Genomic DNA, 16,612 nt, shown 5'->3' with positions numbered 1-16,612 from the left:
TGCCCTCGACACCGAAAAGAAGGGCCTCGAAGCCGACATGGAGAAGCTAAGCACCGAAAAGGCCGATATTCAGACCCGCTTCGGCGCGCTTGAAGTCGAGAAGCAAGAGGTCGAGGTCCGCCTCACACAGCTCGAGACTACCAACACCGATATCCAGACTCGCTTCGAGAGCCTCGAGGCCACCAAGGGCGAGCTTGAACTCAGCAAAGGTGAGCTCGAGACGCAGGTGAAGGACCTCGAGGGCTTCAAGACCAAGTACGATAAGCTCAGAAGCCGCATCGAAGGGCTCAAGGGCAAGAACACGACACTCAAAGGGCAGGTCGGCGAGCTTCTCAAGGACCAAGACGACAAGATGTCTCAGATCTCAAGTCTCGCAGAGGAACGCGACATCCTCCGCTCGGAGAACGAGTCACTCAAGGATGAGAACGAGTCCGTCACCAGCGAGCTCCGACGTGCCGAGTCACTCATGGGATCTATCGCCGGCTCTCTCCCCGGCTCACTTGCGCCATCAGTTACCGGCTCCGCCGCCCCTTCCGTCATCGGCTCCGCGGACGACAGCGATACAGACACTGTCAAGGGCGACGATGATGAGGCCCCGCTTGCTCCCGAAGAGGCTCCTCCGGCTCCTCCGGCGCCCGAACAAGCACCCCCCGCGCCGCCAGTGGAAGAGCCTCCTGAGGTTCCCGTTATCGAAGTCATCGAGGAGGCTGAGGTCGTCGAAGAGGCACCAGCACCGGCACCAGAAGAAGTCAAAGACGACGCCGCCGGTGTCATATCCGCCGCGCCCTCTGAGCTCTCCAAGGCCGTCCCTGAGCCCGAGCCAGAGGTGGTCGAACCTGAGCCCGCCTCCGAGCCCGAGCCCGAGGTAGTCGAGCCTGAGCCAGCCCAAGCTCCCGAGCCGGAGGCAGCGGCCGTCGAAGCTGATGCCGTCTCCAAGAAGGCCGAGTCCGTATCCGCCAAGTCCATCACGCCCTCCGAGCCCGCGGTCATGGAGGAGCTCCGCAACCGCATCGCCGAGCTCACGGACCGCAACGACCAGCTCCAGTCCGAGACAGTCAAGCTCGGCTCCCTCACCGCCGAGCGCGACGATCTCGTTACCCGCGTCGCGAGGCTAGAGACGGAGGCCGTCATGGCACCTGCGCTGCGTCAGGAGAACGCAACCTTGACATCGCAGCTGTCTCTCGTCAATGCCCAGCTTGACGGCATACGCGCTTCCTACGACGCTTCGATCGCCGAGGTAAACAGCCTCAAGGACCAGATCGGTCAGCTGCGGGGACGTTTGGCTACGCCATCGGTGCAGTCGTCGCGCTCCCGGGAGTCGTCTCATGCGAGGGCGCCGACGAAGACGAAGAAGAACGACGATAAGAAGAAGGAGCAGTTGGTGGTCGTACGGAACCCTAACGAACGAGGCGGAATGTAAGTCCAACCCATCACCTCCTCATGTTGCTGAGCACTAGACTGACTATCATGTTTAGTCAAATCGTTCGACGATGCGATCTTCGGGGTATGAAGAGGTCGCCATCTCAGCACTCTCACTCCGAGGGCGACAAGAGCGACTAAATCCTCACGACTTATTTGATATTGTGGACATGGGAATAGCGAGGGAATGGGGTGTTCAGCGTGGCGAAGGACGGACTGACGGACGGATAGCACGAGTATAGCGTTTTCTTTGTGTTTTCTTTCTTCTTTCTTCTATGTTAGGGCAACATAGCATGCGATGGATCGGTTCGTCGCTTGGGTCTTTCATTGATACTTTTACTCTTCTCCTTTGTCACTGTGGAATTTGGAATGGGCATGGATATGGAACGGACTAGACATGTAACGGATCGCATGGGCGGATTCTGGAAGACGGTGTGCCCTCAAGGGCGCGAAACAGCATGCATCTTGTAGACTTCTTGTGTCGTATAGCTAGTTACTTGGTCTTGTATTTAGATAGCGCCAGCGTAGGCTGTCAGGTAATCATTATTGCCATCTATTGGATCCCCTTCACGCCGTGCTCGTGTAGTAGCTTGCAGCTCCTGACCTGTCAGACTGCCACGGCCCATCGCGTCCTCGGGCGCGCCAACAACTAGCTCAACAACGTGGCCCGCCGGAGATATTAGTCTATTAGAGCAACACTTACTTAGTCAATATGAACCGACTTGTTGGTGCTGACAGCACAAGCTTATGTCTCCGTCAGCGCACCTAGTTGACCCGGGCCACGTCCGCCAAGCAAGGCGCCAACCGATTGGCCGAAGCCATGCCTCGTGAAGATTCGGCTTCAATAGTTCACGATAGGCGGACTTTGGTGTTCTGACAAGTCTACCGCATTCCTCGGCTCAGCAAAAAGATCTTGCTTATTCTCAATACTACTGCCCATCAGACTTATCAGATGTACTGCAAAATTTTCAACCTCCCGTGTGTTTTCCTCTTTTCCCCGCGGGATCCAGAATGTTAAGCTTTCTTATTGTCTCACATATTCAGTCCATCACCTTGTGGGTAACTTTGATGGGAGCACCCTACCTTAGGTAATGAGATGAACGCCATGAAGTTACCTCCGCCAATTTTCGTGTTGATGCTTTTCGAGCTTTAGTGAGGTCATAGTCTCCTCACACTCTCGTCCAGCTTCAGGGCTCTCAAGGTCGGTCGATGACGCCGCACCCATGACAATTCTCCCTGGTAACTGTATTCAGTACCTCCTCCCACCCCAACCGAGACGCAAGAGGCCAAGGAATCCCAAGAAAGCCATGAATTCCCGCGGTGCCTCTCAACATCAAAACATGCGGACGCTCTCGGCGCCACCATTCGCTGCTGAATCCGGCTTGAGCCCGGTCAGGCACACCTCTCAACAAGCTGCGGTCTAGTCTAGACGCCACAGGAACCTAGGAGCTCATGAAGAGGAATTGGCAGCTCCGATTGGCCTCATGTGTCTCAAGGACGGAAGTGGGAACATGTGTGGCTGCAAACGCTGAACCACAACATTCCAATGCTCATTCTCGCAGCCCGGAAACTGGATACTTACGAGAACAGCTCAGTCTCACTTCAAACTTAAACAAAGCTGTCATGGCCCAAGCTAGGAATAGGTCGGGTGTAAATCCCCGCATATGTTTATTTTGGTGACCTAAAGGTAGGCAGTCCGGGGTGTATATGAGAAGCAAGTGTTTCCACCTTTTCAATTCCCGGTTGCTCCCCTCTCTCATCAGCTCACTCAACTCTCGCTTCACCCGGCATAACCAACACTTTCGTTGTCGTCCAAGTTCCAGATCTTGATCATTCAACTTCTAGTCAAGTCACTCGACATATCATAACCGTCAACATGAAGTTCTCTGCTGCCATCATTGCCTTCGCTGGCCTCGTCGCCGCCCAGTCCCTCGCCGACGTTCCCACTTGCGCCCAGAAGTGCTTGGCCGACGCCGTCACTTCCACCGGCAAGTGCACTGCAGGCGATATTTCCTGCCTGTGCAGCCCTGCCAACTACCAGGCCATCGTCACCGCCGGTACTCCTTGCGTCCTCGCTAGCTGCGGTGCCGACGTTGCCGTCAGTAAGTTCATCACCAAGTCCTCGCCTGTTTCATCAAGGTCCTAACTCTGCCCTTCAAGACCAGGTCCTCCCCGCCGCTGGCAAGATCTGCGCTGCCGTCGCCGGTGGTGGTGGCCCCGCCTCCGCCGCTTCCTCGGTCGTCGCTTCGGCCTCTGCCGCCGCTTCTTCCGTTGTTGCCTCGGCCTCCGCCGCTGTCTCCTCCATTGCCTCTGCTGCCACCAGCAACGCTGCTTCCGTCGCCTCTTCCGTCTCCTCGGCTGCTTCTGTCGCTGTCACCAGCGCTGTTTCATCAGCGGCCGCCGGCACCACTCGCACCGCTGTTGTCACGAGCGCCACCACCACCACCAGCGGCAGCTCTACTGCAACTGCTACCGTCACCCCCGTCACCGTCAACGGTGCCGCTACTCAGGGTCCCGTTGGCCTCCTGGCCGCCCTTGCCCTTGGTGCTCTTGCCTACTTGTAATCGAATCCGCAAAGCTGGCCCGGCTCTATACATAGCAAGGTTTATGTCCTGGGTCACGATTTAGACCGACTTTACTGTATCTTGGGCGTGTCAGACCACAAGAACGGGGCGCACAAAATATAGATGTAATAGTAATACTCTTATTCAGTTTTACGCTACATCGCCTTATCTACGATTTGTGTGAAATGTCTCTTCGCCACTGTGATGAATATTCACAATGGTTCAGTCTCATCCTGTCCTCATATTATTCATCTTGATGTACTGTGATTCATCGGCAATTTGGATTTATCAGATATCACGTCTTCAGTTCAATGTCAACACGGGTTCTTGCGATTGGCAGGTATGCCCGAAGGCTAACACTGCTGAATGTGCTCTCATCCGAACGGTTCAATAGCCATGTAAGGTAAACCCCACACCTAGTCATGCTTCTTATGCCAAGGTCATCAATCTATACCCATAATTCCATGCATATCATCTCATGTTTGCTCATGCACTCCAACGGGAAAGTGGTGCTCTAGTAGGCAATGCCAGATGACTTTGGGTTGCAAGAGTAGCCACACCAGCCAGCGTTAAGCAACTAGTAGTGCGGTATGTATTCATCCATATACTCTCCCAAGTGAACCTCTTCGGTAGCCCACTGAATAAGCTCGCCCATTCCCAGGTGATGATAGTCCAGGTAGTGAACATTGATCAGGTGGTTTCGAAGAGCATCTCCGTAGGGGAATCTAAGCTCACATCAAGTACAACCAAACTTCGCGAGCCAAGCCGTGGGAAGATCATGAGCTCCCATGTCGACGGATATATCGATACCAGGGTACAAGGGAACGTATGATGTGCTGGGGCGGAAGATTCCGAAGCGCTCTCTGTGAGGTCCACGGAGCGGGCCAGGCTCAGGCGGCTGTCCGTTCTAGAGATCACCAGCTGATCCGGGTGCTCCTGTCCCTGGGATTGAGGCTGGTTACCGTGCTGCTGAGCCTGAGAGTCGTCGTTGAATGGGTTAAGATGCTGCGGCTGCTGCCCAGCAATGACATAGTCGTGGAGGGCCGCCATATCGCGTTCATGCTCGCAGATATCCTACTCCTGAAGGTTGTTGGGGTGCCAAGGAGCCATGGGGGCCATGGCGACATGCTGCTGGTATTCGAGGCCATTGGGCACGGAAGCTTCTTCGTTCTCAGCGTAGCCATTGAGATCGGGCAGAACTGGATCGTGAGGCATAGGTAGAGAGACGCCGTGAGGATTGATACGATAAAAAGTGCTGACCAACGTTTAATCTGTGGCCAGCCTGTCCGACCCATCCCTCATCCTCCTGCACAAGACCTGGACCCAGCGGCTTGTAGAGATTTATTCTGTCGTATAGCTTGTCGAACCCTCTGTCGACATGGGCGCCAGGGTTCTTCTTGAGGGTGATGGGCACCCTAATACGAGGTCTCAAGTTGGCCAAGACTGCTCGGCCTTCCGACTGAGGCTTTGGGTCACCAGCTGCGGGTTTGACGACCGTATCGCCAAAGTTGGTCAGGTGGAGGTCCTTCGAGACATAATATCTTCCATTGATGACGATATAGTGCCTGGGTCTTTCCGACTGTTAGATCTTGGAAATTAGTCGAAGCCATTGGATATGACACATACACACCAGGCTTTAGATACTTTTCCATCCTTCTCCGATGAAGTCCTTTGCTAGGCAGTTCGAAGCTTTGCTAAATTGGCGACTGCCTTTGAAGTGCTTTGAACAAGAGGAAGAAAGCCTTGATAGTTTGTTTTGATTTTGAAAACAGGCCAGTGACGGCATCATGGAGTATGTGTGTGAATTCATCAATGCGGGGCATTTGTCAAAGCCCTTATCTGCCATTCCTATGGTCTACGTGCCTGGGACTGATCCCGTTTGAGGCTGCAGAGTTCTGATACTCCAAGATTGAAAAAGACTTTCTTTCAGGCACCTTTCCTTGAATGATTCTACCTAGTTGGTTCTTGTTAACATGAGATTGGTCGAATACCTTCTAGACAGAAATGAGCTCCAACATCAAACATAACAGGAAGCCAGATATGTTTGCTTGATGTTGACTCTACAAATCAAGACCTTTACTTTTGCTCAGCGGAGATCATGTAGCTCTACGAGACCATTTCTCGTTAAATTTAGATAGAGAGGAAAAACGTGTGAAGTAACTGTTAAGGGTTCCCTATCTCCTTAGGGTCAGGACATGCCATTTTATTCGTTTCGCAAGTTGAAATATTACGCTTCCATGAAACCACTTCAGGCTTCAGAAATCGTGGAACAGTTTATGTCGGATAGAACGGGTTTTAGTTATCACTCTGTATACTTAATCTTTTCATCTATTGCTCTCCGTAACAGGTGAACCGTTCATACTCCCATGCAGTTTCCGCCGCTCGGGGACAGCACTTTGTGTTTTCTCGTATACTTTTCTTACGCCATCATTACTTACTCTAACTCTGGAGCATTGAGGTACTATTCATACGAATCCAAGCTAAAAACTGGTCATGACCGAGATCTTATCATTAGGCAAGTAGCCAGTCCGTGTGCAGACCTGAAAACTCCAAGAGCGGTCGCCATAAAGTTCCTTCAAGTCATTCACCGGCATTACATCATAGAATAACAGAAACAACGGGAATTACTCCAAGCACATCAGCTAGGCAGTGGTACCCGAATCTTGATGATGTGAATATTCTTTCCACCACGTCATAAGCCAGACGGAACCCCATCACAGATTACTACGGTAATGATCTCCTTCTTCTTGATGCCAAGACTCCGACTCCTTAATCTAAATGCACACTCGAATAACTACAGGCTATGTACATCCAGGCCAAGAAAAGAGGCGGGTGACATTTTTCAAGATGAAGTCACAGGCAAGCGAGGTAACGTGACCCAAGCCAAGGAAGGTGATGTAGGCAGGAACGCAGACAGGCAGGCAGGTAGGTACTTCATCCAAAGTGGTCTTGCCGCTTGGGGAAGTTTTATTTTATGCGCAAATCCAGTAGTGTGCACAAAGCGGAACATCTTTTGTACAACGCGTCATCGTTTTGATGCAATAATCGTCTACACAGCACTTGTTGACTCGTCTTCTGCATCTTCCACTTGTCTTGTCTTCTTCACCCCCTTCAGAATTGTTGCAGAACCAGCCAAGCTTTACCACTCTTGCCTGGTGCCGTCCAACATGCCAAAAGACCAGCCCAGGTCGCCAATGATACGCAGTGGCCTCCAATCATTTACCGCCTACAGGGGTCGGAGCTTGGGGTAAAGGGGGCCTGGGCAGCGCCGATTACAGCGGTACCCCGCAGCATCGACAGCTCGCCGCGCTCGGTTGAGCTCCTCCTCCTCACCTCACCTCACATCATTGATAGCTCCATGTTCTCAGGTCCTTGACCCATGGGATGCGGAGATGCGTCGGCATTCACTCGGAGGCAGGCTCTCTATGGTCGACTACACTACCGAACCTCAGTATGGCCTCCGATAGCAGTGTAACTGGTCGAGACAGCTTACCAGGGGTTCGAAACCGTATGGCCATTGGTCAATCAGGAACTTCTCCGAGCCTCGAGCTCCGAAATCTTCCCAGCTCAGGACCGAGGATCTTCGCGTCTTGGCTCCAAAGTATGGGATATAAAAGCCAGCGCGACCAATTTACCTTTCTCGTTACGAAATACAGATCACCTGCAGCTCCTTCTTCCTGACATCCTCTTCTTATACGCTTCTCACCACCATCATGCATCTCCCGTTGCTCCTCTCGGGAGCTGTCTTGAGCTTCATCGCTCCGACCCTCGCCATCCCCGTCCAGGACAGTCCTCGCCAGCGCCTCCTCGACGGCAAAGGTCTTCCTACAAAGTACCGCAGTGGCTCGCCGCCCTACACCCCCGGCCACAAGGACAAGTACGATGGTCCCATCGATTCCATTGGTGACGAGCTCGATCCCTTGCCATACCGCAATGGTCTCGGTGCTTCTGTTCTCGGGCCTTGGAACGAAGCTCGATCCAGACAGAACCCGGATCTCGTTCGACCTCCGGGCACTGATCACGGCAATCTAGCCAACATGCGTTGGAGTTTTGCTGACTCCCATATCCGCATTGAGGTTTGTTTGTCCGCGTAGCATTCGTTGGAGCTTAATGGTTGCTGATCCGTTGTTTGTAGGAGGGTGGCTGGACTAGACAAACCACCATTCGCGAGCTTCCTACCAGCATCGAGCTGGCCGGTGTCAACATGCGCCTAGACGAGGGAGTCGTCCGCGAACTCCACTGGCACAAGGAAGCTGAATGGGCCTACGTCCTCGACGGAAGCTGCCGTATCACTGCCATTGACTACGAGGGAGGAAACTTCATTGACGATGTCCAAAAGGGTGACCTCTGGTCTGTTATCACTCGCTTTCTGCTTATACTACTCATGCTAAATAATTCTACACAGGTACTTCCCCTCTGGTGTGCCTCACTCCCTCCAAGGCCTCGGCGAGAACGGAACCGAGTTCCTCTTAATTTTCGACGCCGGACACTTTTCTGAGGAGTCTACCTTTATCCTTACTGACTGGCTTGGTATGGTGCCACCTACGAGAGACAGAAGGCAATCCCATTGACTGACAATACAACAGCCCACACCCCCAAGTCTGTCATCTCAAAGAACTTCAAGCTGGCCCCCGAGGTCTTCGCCAACATCCCCGAGGGGGAGAAGTATATCTTCCAAGGAACCACGCCCGGCTCCATCAGCCACGAAGCCCCCGACGGAAAGGGAGTCAAGAAGTCAAAGCACCAATTCACGCACAAGATGCTCGCACAGGAACCCAAGAAGACCTCTGGCGGCGAAGTCAGAGTAACCGACTCCAAAAACTTCCCCATCTCAAAGACTATCGCTGCTGCCCACGCCATCATCGAGCCCGGCGCCATCCGCGAGATGCACTGGCATCCTAATGCCGATGAGTGGTCCTTCTTCATCAAGGGCCGCGCCAGAGTCACGATCTTCGCCTCGGAAGGAAATGCCAGGACATTCGACTACGTACCTGGCGACGTCGGCATTGTCCCGAAGAACATGGGTCACTTTGTAGAGAACATTGGCGACGAACCCCTCGAGATGCTCGAAATCTTCCGCGCCGACGAGTTTAGAGACTTTTCTCTGTTCCAGTGGATGGGCGAGACGCCCAAAAAGCTGGTTGTCGATCACCTCTTCGCCAACGACCCCGACGCTGGAGAGAAGTTCTGGGACAAGGTCAAGAGCGCCGAGAAGGACGAGATCACCAAGGATACTACCGTCGATGCCGAGGCTGTTCAGACCGAAACGGAGGAACTCTGATGGGCAAACACTACACGGAAACATCATGCATGGAAACATTGGAAACGGGAACGAGGTGGCTGAGTCTTTTGCCCTCGGTCCATCGTCTGTGCTCTGGCGGCGTTTTGTTTCGTTGGGCGATGAAACGTCTACAAGGCAGGGGACAAAAACATCATCTCATTTGTCGACAGAAATTGTTGATCAGTCAATAATACCATTTCATTATTCTTGGCAACAAAGTCTATGATGTCTAGAATCAAAGCACATTCTCGCGCCTTCGCTCTTTCTCTCTTTGATACTGTGTTCTCCCACTGCCATCAGACAAAGATCTTTTGGCTCAGAGTCTATGAAGTCAAGGTAACCTACTCAAAGTTTACTGACAGAACTGGGCTTGGGAAGGGTATCCATGCCGGCCACTCTGGAAAGCTTTCGTCCAAACACGATCGGATTACTCAGTTCTCGCTACCAAGTCCAGCCCCATGTATCACCATCAAGTCAGCCGCGCATACCGGTAGATCGCCTCCTTCGCTTCTCAAACTAGAACTAGAGCCAGCGAAGATGCCCACGTATACCTACTATTGCTCTCGTCCCATCACGGACAGATCATTATACAACTACCTCTTTCTCTTACCGACAGGTCTCCGAACGACGTCCGTTGCTAGGAACCTGGTCTAACCAGATACCGCTGCCTCAAATAGATCTAATGGAACGAGGGGTGGGCGCCATATTATTGATTGCAGCTTTTCTCCCTCGGTGTGGGAGGAACATGACTGCAATAGGCTGTAGCAATCAGGTTCGCAACGCCCATCCGTGACCCGCGGCCAGGCTCTCGTAGTCTCGTTGCATGCGAGAGGGAGAAAGAACCCCTCTGGACACGCCCCCCTCGTGCCCAATTCAGGCTTATCGCAGGGTGGGAGCCGGCGGTAAGAAACGCAGAAGACAAAAAAGAATGACGGGAAAGGAGATCCCAGGGGGCGAAGGGGGGGGGCGCCTTGAGGCTAGGGGTGCGTAGAGCCGTAAGATGGATCAAGAAGGTGGTGACCGGTGACCGAAGCGTCGAGAGCGACGAGCAGAAAGAATCGCAATCCTCATGGAACGAACCCCGCACGGCGACGACACCATCAATCCGGGCCAATAGTTCCGTTTCAGCAGAGTAGAAAGGCAGGCATTCGATGTGTGTGGTGGTGGTGGTGGTGACTGGGTGGTGGTTATGGTGCGGTGGGAAAGCTGACAAGGCCGTTTCCGCTGTCTGCATCGTCCAATGTTTTGTGCCTTCTCTCTTTTCGGTCCATTTCCCGGTGCGGGCAGCAGACCTCTAAGCCTGTAGGGTTAGGAACTTCTGTATGGGTGTGAACGTTGCGGTTGACGACACCCATTCCTATTCTTGGAAAGTTGGAGACTGAGAGAAAGAGAGAGGGCAAAGAGGGGTAAATGCGAGCACCAAGGGGCAATGAGGATGAGGGATGAGGGGGCATTGGAACTGGGCACATCACCGACTGACTGACTGACTGAATGACTGACTGACTAGGTAAACTTGGAGGCAGGGCGCGAAAGCGACAATCCCCCTGGTGTTGTCGATGGAAAGCTATTCCCATCCCAACGGCAACGTGAGCTGATTCGCCGGGGTTGCAGGAAAAGGACACTGGCACATACTGGGCAAACATGCCGTGGTAGACATCACCCGGGTTTCGACCAGTGAGCATGGATCTAATACAACCCTCGTCAGTGTGACTGCAGCATCTTAATCGAAGAAACATGTACGTCCAGCTAGGGATGCTACATATAGCAATTAGCAAGGTCTCAAACCCCCGTTCACCCTCGGCTCTTGTCGCCCTTGTCAAGTCGTTCTGTGGCCCACAATCCATTTGCCGCTCGCCGCCCGCCGAACTGCCTTCACATCTCCATGGATTCTCGCAGCAAGCTGCCTGTTGATGGTCTCCTCTTTCCTAGGCTCCTTGGCTCCGTGGCTCCTCCTCCCTCTCTGCTTGCGAGTCACTCCAGTTAGGCTAGCACCGAGTCGCAGAGGCCGAACCCCCGGTCAAACCCGGACTTCACCCCGGTCTGCATGGCCGGAATACGGCACCTGATTCGCGGGCTTGGCATACCACCTCAACCGGGGAAATCAAAAGCTTGTCCCGTCGTATCGAACGCTACTTGCAGGGGTCACTTGGGGGGAGCACAGAGAGCGGAGACTGGTGGAGTCCTGGGAGCACGCCCACCACCCGGCACACGACATCTCGCCTCGTCATTGCGTTCGTCTATCCAAGATGGCCCTGCTAGAGCCGATGGGCGCGACGGGAGCGCTATTGGACGGGTATGTACCCCGCGTCTTGGTCTTTAGTTGACGGGAAGGGAAGTGGACAACGGAAGGGGGAGGGGGCAACTGGGGGGGGCTCTCACGCGGGAATTCCGGTCTTGCGTCAAAACTAACGTACCTCTGATACTTACAGGCAGGTCGAGACAGTGAGAGAGGCGAAGAAAGATAGAGACCTGACGGAACGATAGGGCCGCGAGAGAGAGAATCAAACACACTTCCCGCTTTCGGGTTGCACGACTAAGTCCGCGGTATCTTGCATACCAAAGAAATGGGGCTCTGTATTGCGTCGTCGTCACCTTCGATATGGAATATGGATACCACATACATCATTACAGCCCTTCAAGTTTCGGTCAACTTCAGTCCTGCAGAAGAAACCTGAGACGAAAAGGTCCCACGCATGCGCTGCGTGCGCCAGAGAGAGGACCAGAGGAAGCCAAGTGTTCTGTGTCTTGGATGGGAGAGCCTGTTATCTCTAGTCACCAATCCGGATGAGGAAATTCGATATGTCTTGCCGCCAAGCTTCCCGTGTAGACTGCCAATGCATGCAACCCCAAGAACGTGCTTTAGGGACAAAGTGTCGGTGTTCGCTAAGAGCGACTGGGACTTACCTATTTCTGGGCTTGACGCTTTTTTGACTACCGCAGTGCTAGCCGTGGCATCACCCAGTCATCATACATACACACACTGTCACTCATCCTCTCACTCACTCACTCGCTCACTAATCACTCATACACATACAGTACGCACGTACACACCCTGAAATTCTGCTCTGACTGCCCATGAGGTCGGCCCGTTTTGTCTGCCGGTGGCGATCGTCCGTCCTTTTCCAATGCTCTCGCTGTCTCACAAGATTCGATGTGCAACCGCCAAGACTGGATCGTGCTTTGGTAACTCGTCGGTAGCCACGAGGAGGCCAAGAAGCACCGGCACTTGGCAGTCGACTTAGCATTGCGGCTCTCGGGTGCCAAGTGATGAGATATCAAGTCCAAGACAAAGTCTAACAGGGCGTAAACTCAGAATCATTTGAATCAAGTGAATGAGAGCGTAAACTAAAAGATGCGATGCTCATGGTTTCCTGGTCTTGTGAAATGACGAATGAGAGGGCGCGGACCTCCATCTCAGCTGACATGGCTCCAATTCTAGCCTCCGTGCCCAGCTGCGTTCGTACTTTACTTAGTAACTTCACACATACCGGTACTGCAGTGATACTGTGTGCTTTGTGGTTGTCTCTTACTCCAATGTTCAACTGATCCTATTCTCGTCCCGTCCAGTAGCCATTGACTTTGGTCCTCCAACCCTGGTGCACATGTGATCAACGTACCGCTTTATTGCCACGCTACGCTAAGGTACTGTTCACAAGTCCTTTTCCTCTCATCCCGCGTGGGATGGGTACTAGACAGTTTCACTTTGAGTTGGATGGACATCTGCGCCAGACCAGTATTCAGGGACCAGACCTGAAAGTCTGCTCGTACATGTAGCTATTCATGTTCCTTTAATTGGGGAAAAGTTGGAGTTCACCTCATAGAACTGCTCGTTGTTCTTCCTTGTCCCAAGCTATTTGGCGTTCATCGCGGTGCGACTCCGCGTGAGGGGGCTGGCTGGCCTCGCTCGACGTAACGCAGGCCTACCCAAACTCCCACCAATCTGAGGCTCTCGACACCTTCTATGGCTGAACAGTGATCAAACTGCATTAGATCCGGTGTCATCGGCATGTGAGGGGATACCGAATGTCGTCCGAAGGAGGGTACGGCAGTTCCATGCCCAGATTGGGCCAAGTGGTGTATACGCGCAGCAGACCATGATGTTGCTGCGGTGGTGTTTTCTTGGCTCACGCCTCCCCCTCTTTCTCCTCTTGCCCTTTCTGCCTTTTCTCTACACGTATTGGATGGTATAGTTATCCGCCTACAAGGTTCGGGTCGCTATCCCATGTGGCTGCTGTGTTGTACTGGGGGACGGGCGACTTGCGCAAGCGGGCAAGCTGCAATGCGCGGATCAGATGCGATGCAGCAAGCATAAAGAACGCCTCCATCAGCGCCGCGGGAGGAGTTCTGACTGAATTAGGTTGTTATCTCTGGGAATAAGTCAAATATCGACATATTTGAGACCGGATGAAGTGATGACTGGAGTCTCTCTTGAACAGATATAATCATCCCAACTGCTCTGAAACCATTTTGTCTGTTCCCTTCTCATCAGCCACCGAAGGACCCGGACACTCATCTTCCTACCTTTCCCTTTTTTATCTTTCCTAAACAACGGCACTTTGGTCCCTTCTGCTGTCAATATGGAGAAGATCACCAGAAAGGTCGAAAAGGTGAAAGACGAGTTCGCTACAGATGCCAGCATCGCACGAGCTCGTGACTTCGTCGTTCAGGGGGCACCAAAGCTTCCATCAGCCGCGGGAGTCTACCTCCTCGAAAAGGTCCCCATCGTCCAGTGGCTACCGAAATACAACCCGAAATGGCTCATCACCGACTTCATTGCCGGTCTGACCGTGGGCGTTATGCTCATCCCGCAATCCCTGGCTTACGCAAAGATTGCAACTATTCCCATTGCTAACGGCCTATACTCAAGTTGGCTGCCAGCTGCGTTTGCAGTCTTCATGGGAACCTCAAAAGGTAAGATATTTCATAGAATTGCTTTAGTAATCTGTTCTTTGATGTCTCTAATCTGTTCGTGTGGTGTGTAGATCTTTCAACCGGACCGACTTCCATCTTGGGCCTCCTGACAGCCGAAATTGTTCGTGACCTCAGCGAAGAAGGATTCGATATCTCAGCCATTGCCTCGTCCGTGGCCCTCATGGTCGGAGTCTACTCACTCGTCATTGGTCTCTTCGGCCTCGGCTTCCTTCTGGATTACGTCTCCTTCCCAGTTCTCACGGGATTTATCTCAGCCGCAGCCCTCGTCATCGCCTTTGGCCAAGTCGGATCCCTCGTCGGTTTGACAAACGTGCCATCTGGTGTCTTCAACGTCATCGGTGATGTCCTTCGTCGTCTGCCAAAGTGGGACGGGGCGACCTGCGGAATCGGATTCGGAACGCTGCTCATCCTCATCATCCTCGAGAAGGTGGGCAAGAAGTACGGCAAGAGACACTTCGCCATCAAGCTCCTCGCCAACTCCAGAGCTGTCATCGTTTTGGTCGTCTTCACTCTCATCAGTTACCTCGTCAACCGCAACCGCGAAAAGTCAGACTACGCTTGGAAAGTCAGCCAAGTCAGCACCCATGGCATTACTCACCCCATTGTACCCGCCTCGAACTTGGTCCAGAAGGTCGCTACCAGAGCCGTTGCCCCCCTTGTTGCTAGTACCCTCGAGCACTTGGCTGTCGGTAAGGCCTTTGGCAGAAAGAACAACTACCAGATCGATCAGAGTCAGGAGTTCAACTACTTGGGTGTCGTCAATATCGTCAACTCTTTCTTCAGCACGATGCCCGTCGGTGGTGCCATGTCTCGAACTGCTGTTGCCTCCGAGTGTGGTGTCAAGAGTCCTCTGACTGGTGCAGTCACTGCTGCCTTCATCCTTCTGACGCTTTACGTCCTGTCTCCAGCTCTCTACTGGCTTCCCTCTGCAACTTTGTCTGCGATCATCGTAAGTTGCCCTTGCGGCTTTCAGGCAAACATAATGCTAATAAAAGGAACAGATCATGGCGGTTGTCCATCTCTTCGGTCCTTTGTCCCTGTTCTACAAGTTCTGGCGCATCTCCTTTCCCGACTTTGTTGCCTCAATGGTCTCTTTTTGGGTCACCATCTTTGTCTCAGCCGAAATCGGCATTGGTGTTGCTGTGAGTTCCCTCGTCTCAGATCAACCCCGTCCTTGGCCGTAACTGACTTCGAGATCAAGGTCGCATGGAGTATCGTCTGGACTCTCCTCCGTTCCACCTTCGTCAAACCCGAAATCCACTCCAGCAGCGCAGAAACAGCTACCTCTATCCCGCAACCCATCACCCGCATCACCAGCGGCGGTGGTCGCCAAGTTACAGACGAACGCATGGAGAACGCACGCATTTCAATCCCAGGCGATGCCATCGTAGTAGACTTCAACGACGCCATATTCTTCCCCAACGCCGAGCGCGCAAAGACATCGACGCTCACGGCGATTAAGCTGGTGTACCCACGCGTCGAGAGCAGTCTGAGCCAAGACGACAGAGAACGACACTGGAGTGTAGCAGCAGAGAAGCGCTTGGAAAGATTAAGAGCGCAGAGGCAGATCCGTCTCAAGGAGACGCCGCTTGCTGTTGTTGTATGGGACTTCACCATGGTGCCTTTTATCGATACATCCGGCATCATGACGTTGAAGGAGCTCAAGGATGAGATCAAGCTACACTCTGGCAAGGGCGTGCAGATTCGAATGGTTGGCATGTCAGACAAGGTTCGAAGCCGGTTCGTGAGGGCCAACTGGCATTTGGTTGATCTGGAGGAGTGGCGAGAAGAGGATGCGGACCTGGTGTACCCGACCATGGAGACTGCAATCTGGGATCGTGACGATGGTTCCGGAGCAGATATTTCGAGTGAGAAGAAGGGTTGAGCCTTGGGCGGGTTGTAGCTTCGAAGTACTGGCTCCTTGGAACCAGAGACGGCAAGAGTATGATTGACGAGTGACATAAATATTTCAGCTTACCAGATACCTATTTCTTCAATTTACCTCGGCATTACATCACATAGATCTCGGTCCCATCACGCAATTCTTGATGGTTACTAATACCATGCAGATCTCTGCCAGTACTTGGGAGTGATTGATTCATGGCTCTTGCTGCCTCTTGAGAAGAAACACTTCTCAGTCACAAAACAAAAGGCACGAACATGGAATCATAAAAGCTGCGGGAAGTAGGCAATTCTATTACTGGTTTAATCCGCCAATGCTTTTATTGTTCTTCTCAACAGAGAAAGTGATATGCCACGCCCTCTCCATTCAACCTTGCCCAAATCAGTCTCATAGTTGCTATACAATTCCTCATTTCATTCCAAAGACCGGAAAACAGCGTAGCCCACAACGGCAATGAAAACAATGATGAGAGAAGCATGACTAGCCAGAGTCTGTCCTAGGGCATACATTCTC

The 16,612-nt window shown here is 52.8% G+C and overlaps 6 protein-coding genes across 6 annotated transcripts; 5 read left to right on the top strand and 1 right to left on the bottom strand.

Annotated features, from left to right (window-relative positions):
- The first annotated feature begins 841 nt into the window (after window positions 1-841).
- BDP55DRAFT_609733 (uncharacterized protein) lies at window positions 842-1,954 on the top strand. Its single transcript, XM_060571161.1, has 2 exons — window positions 842-1,416; window positions 1,476-1,954. The coding sequence occupies exons 1-2, from the start codon at window positions 989-991 to the stop codon at window positions 1,558-1,560; spliced, it is 513 nt and encodes a 170-aa protein (XP_060429946.1). The 5' UTR covers window positions 842-988; the 3' UTR covers window positions 1,561-1,954.
- A 1,243-nt stretch (window positions 1,955-3,197) lies between these two features.
- On the top strand, window positions 3,198-4,092 carry BDP55DRAFT_117683 (uncharacterized protein). Its single transcript, XM_060565425.1, has 3 exons — window positions 3,198-3,521; window positions 3,580-3,609; window positions 3,778-4,092. Exons 1-3 carry the CDS (start codon window positions 3,296-3,298, stop codon window positions 3,981-3,983), a joined length of 462 nt encoding a protein of 153 aa, XP_060429945.1. The 5' UTR covers window positions 3,198-3,295; the 3' UTR covers window positions 3,984-4,092.
- Window positions 4,093-5,057: 965 nt separating this feature from the next.
- BDP55DRAFT_728299 (uncharacterized protein) lies at window positions 5,058-5,635 on the bottom strand (the record flags this gene model as incomplete). The annotated part of the gene is made up of 3 exons (XM_060579422.1): window positions 5,058-5,182; window positions 5,244-5,548; window positions 5,610-5,635. The coding sequence occupies 3 exons, from the start codon at window positions 5,633-5,635 to the stop codon at window positions 5,058-5,060; spliced, it is 456 nt and encodes a 151-aa protein (XP_060429944.1).
- Window positions 5,636-7,696: 2,061 nt separating this feature from the next.
- BDP55DRAFT_693644 (oxalate decarboxylase family bicupin) lies at window positions 7,697-9,264 on the top strand (the record flags this gene model as incomplete). Its single annotated transcript, XM_060577251.1, has 4 exons — window positions 7,697-8,059; window positions 8,119-8,333; window positions 8,389-8,513; window positions 8,570-9,264. The coding sequence occupies 4 exons, from the start codon at window positions 7,697-7,699 to the stop codon at window positions 9,262-9,264; spliced, it is 1,398 nt and encodes a 465-aa protein (XP_060429943.1).
- Window positions 9,265-11,142: 1,878 nt separating this feature from the next.
- Window positions 11,143-12,109, top strand: BDP55DRAFT_662770 (uncharacterized protein). Its single transcript, XM_060574826.1, has 2 exons — window positions 11,143-11,557; window positions 11,694-12,109. Exons 1-2 carry the CDS (start codon window positions 11,309-11,311, stop codon window positions 11,727-11,729), a joined length of 285 nt encoding a protein of 94 aa, XP_060429942.1. The 5' UTR covers window positions 11,143-11,308; the 3' UTR covers window positions 11,730-12,109.
- Window positions 12,110-13,841: 1,732 nt separating this feature from the next.
- Window positions 13,842-16,081, top strand: BDP55DRAFT_551598 (sulfate permease; the record flags this gene model as incomplete). The annotated part of the gene is made up of 4 exons (XM_060569126.1): window positions 13,842-14,175; window positions 14,247-15,145; window positions 15,198-15,338; window positions 15,398-16,081. The coding sequence occupies 4 exons, from the start codon at window positions 13,842-13,844 to the stop codon at window positions 16,079-16,081; spliced, it is 2,058 nt and encodes a 685-aa protein (XP_060429941.1).
- Window positions 16,082-16,612: the final 531 nt, after the last annotated feature.

The sequence above is a fragment of the Colletotrichum godetiae genome (genome assembly GCF_030913485.1).
Source record: "Colletotrichum godetiae strain CBS 193.32 chromosome Unknown BDP55scaffold_19, whole genome shotgun sequence".
Lineage (NCBI taxonomy): Eukaryota > Fungi > Ascomycota > Sordariomycetes > Glomerellales > Glomerellaceae > Colletotrichum > Colletotrichum godetiae.
The sequence above is the reverse complement of the archived record's forward strand: the minus strand, read 5'-3'. Positions and strand labels throughout refer to the sequence as shown.

What these genes read in the sequence shown, in the direction of transcription:
- BDP55DRAFT_117683 (XM_060565425.1), top strand. Translation starts at nt 3,296, where the DNA reads ATGAAGTTCTCTGCTGCCATCATTGCCTTCGCTGGCCTCGTCGCCGCC. An exon ending in CGGTGCCGACGTTGCCGTCA is followed by an intron (nt 3,522 to 3,579) that starts GTAAGTTCATCA and finishes CTGCCCTTCAAG; the next exon opens with ACCAGGTCCTCCCCGCCGCT. An exon ending in CCCCGCCGCTGGCAAGATCT is followed by an intron (nt 3,610 to 3,777) that starts GCGCTGCCGTCG and finishes CCGTCTCCTCGG; the next exon opens with CTGCTTCTGTCGCTGTCACC.
- BDP55DRAFT_662770 (XM_060574826.1), top strand. Translation starts at nt 11,309, where the DNA reads ATGGCCGGAATACGGCACCTGATTCGCGGGCTTGGCATACCACCTCAA. An exon ending in ACGGGAGCGCTATTGGACGG is followed by an intron (nt 11,558 to 11,693) that starts GTATGTACCCCG and finishes TGATACTTACAG; the next exon opens with GCAGGTCGAGACAGTGAGAG.
- BDP55DRAFT_609733 (XM_060571161.1), top strand. Translation starts at nt 989, where the DNA reads ATGGAGGAGCTCCGCAACCGCATCGCCGAGCTCACGGACCGCAACGAC. An exon ending in CCTAACGAACGAGGCGGAAT is followed by an intron (nt 1,417 to 1,475) that starts GTAAGTCCAACC and finishes TATCATGTTTAG; the next exon opens with TCAAATCGTTCGACGATGCG.